The following is a 1,441-nucleotide window of genomic DNA, read 5'->3' on the forward strand; positions in this document are numbered from 1 at the left end:
GACATTCCAGTGGGGTAAAGCTTTTTAGCAGTTGCAGTATGGATGAATTTAAGCAGATAGTTTCACAACCTGGACTTGAATGCCTTCAGAATCAAACAGTTCCAAAAGTGGTTTATGAATCAAAAAATGCAGTGTGCGGCAATGGGGTTGTGGAACTCCATGAGCAATGTGATTGTGGCCAGTCATCGGTAAGTTCTGCATAGCTTATTCAGAGACATTTGACGAGTTTCTCATGTAAGCTTTTAAGTATATTGATCCAATGTAAAAGGGAAGAAATTCTTTAAAATAATACATCATTTTGTCATGCATCTAAGATAGAAATTACTGGCGTATGTGACAACTAATACTGAATTTGAAGAATGTGATGAATGTAAATACTAGACAAATAGTACAAAAACTATCATTTTTTGTCATATAACAATTAGCAGTATCACTTTTCTGTTCTATAAACATGAGTAATCAGTAGTCAGTAATATATTTTGGCTCTTTGAGACAGGGTCTCACTTTGTAGTGCAGGCTGTCCTTGAACTCACTAGGTAGCCCAGGCTGGCCTCAAACTGGCAGCAGTCCTCCCGCCTCAGCCTCCCAAATTCTAGGGTTATAGGTGTGTGCCACCACACCTGGCTAATAGTCAGCAATATTGATCCTCAACTATATCACCTCCAAAATTCCTCTCAATTGCCCACATTGGCTCATTAGATTACTAAACGTTTCATTTATGTCCTTATCTCTTAGTTTTATTCCATAGATCTAGCCACAAGGTATCCAAGCAGTAGAAATTTCTCAGCTCCAGTGTAATTTTATGGAACAACCAATTCTTGTATGTTCCACTGTTGATTGAATCCTCATTATGCAGTGAATGACCATATTCCAAAAATTGTATCATGAGATGTGATAATGTGGAAAATATTTGTGATGCAAAAATTATTTAAAACCTCTGTACATATATTTATGAACAAGAATATTGAAAACAATTTCATTAAATTTTTAGCAGTAAAATTGTGGACCATGGAATCATTAATAATTTGATCACGATCAGGAAAAATGTACTAAAATCAAGTAAAGTAGTATTGTGCCAAAGTCAATAATTATACTGCAGTTACAGTTAACTTAGAGACATGGGTTGGTACGCTTTGAAAATGAAATTGTTCGATGGAAATTCTTATGTTTAATATGACTGTGTTTCCTGTTAGTTTTGTGCACACACAAAGTGCTGTAAACCTGAAGCGTGTACACTAATTGGAACTGCAGAGTGTGGAAGTGGCCAATGCTGTCATCCAGATTCTTGCAGTGTAAGTTTCCAAAATATTACATTTTACATTTTTTAAAGCTTTCTATCACTGTGCATTTTTTTGCTTCTTGAATTTTTTAGAATATTAAAATGTTTTATGTTAAATTTTGGTTTTTTCTTTAGTCTCTTTGCTAATTGATAATAACATAT

At 34.5% G+C, this 1,441-nt stretch overlaps 1 protein-coding gene across 1 annotated transcript; it reads left to right on the plus strand.

Moving 5' to 3' along the window:
- Positions 1–7: 7 nt before the first annotated feature.
- Positions 8–1,292, plus strand: LOC102022873 (disintegrin and metalloproteinase domain-containing protein 5-like; the record flags this gene model as incomplete). Its single annotated transcript, XM_005415203.1, has 2 exons — positions 8–188; positions 1,194–1,292. Coding segments are annotated over exons 1-2 (249 nt in total), but the record flags the coding sequence as incomplete, so codon positions are not given.
- Positions 1,293–1,441: the final 149 nt, after the last annotated feature.

The sequence above is a fragment of the Chinchilla lanigera genome, unplaced genomic scaffold (genome assembly GCF_000276665.1).
Source record: "Chinchilla lanigera isolate Chin_1 unplaced genomic scaffold, ChiLan1.0 scaffold01124, whole genome shotgun sequence".
NCBI lineage: Eukaryota > Metazoa > Chordata > Mammalia > Rodentia > Chinchillidae > Chinchilla > Chinchilla lanigera.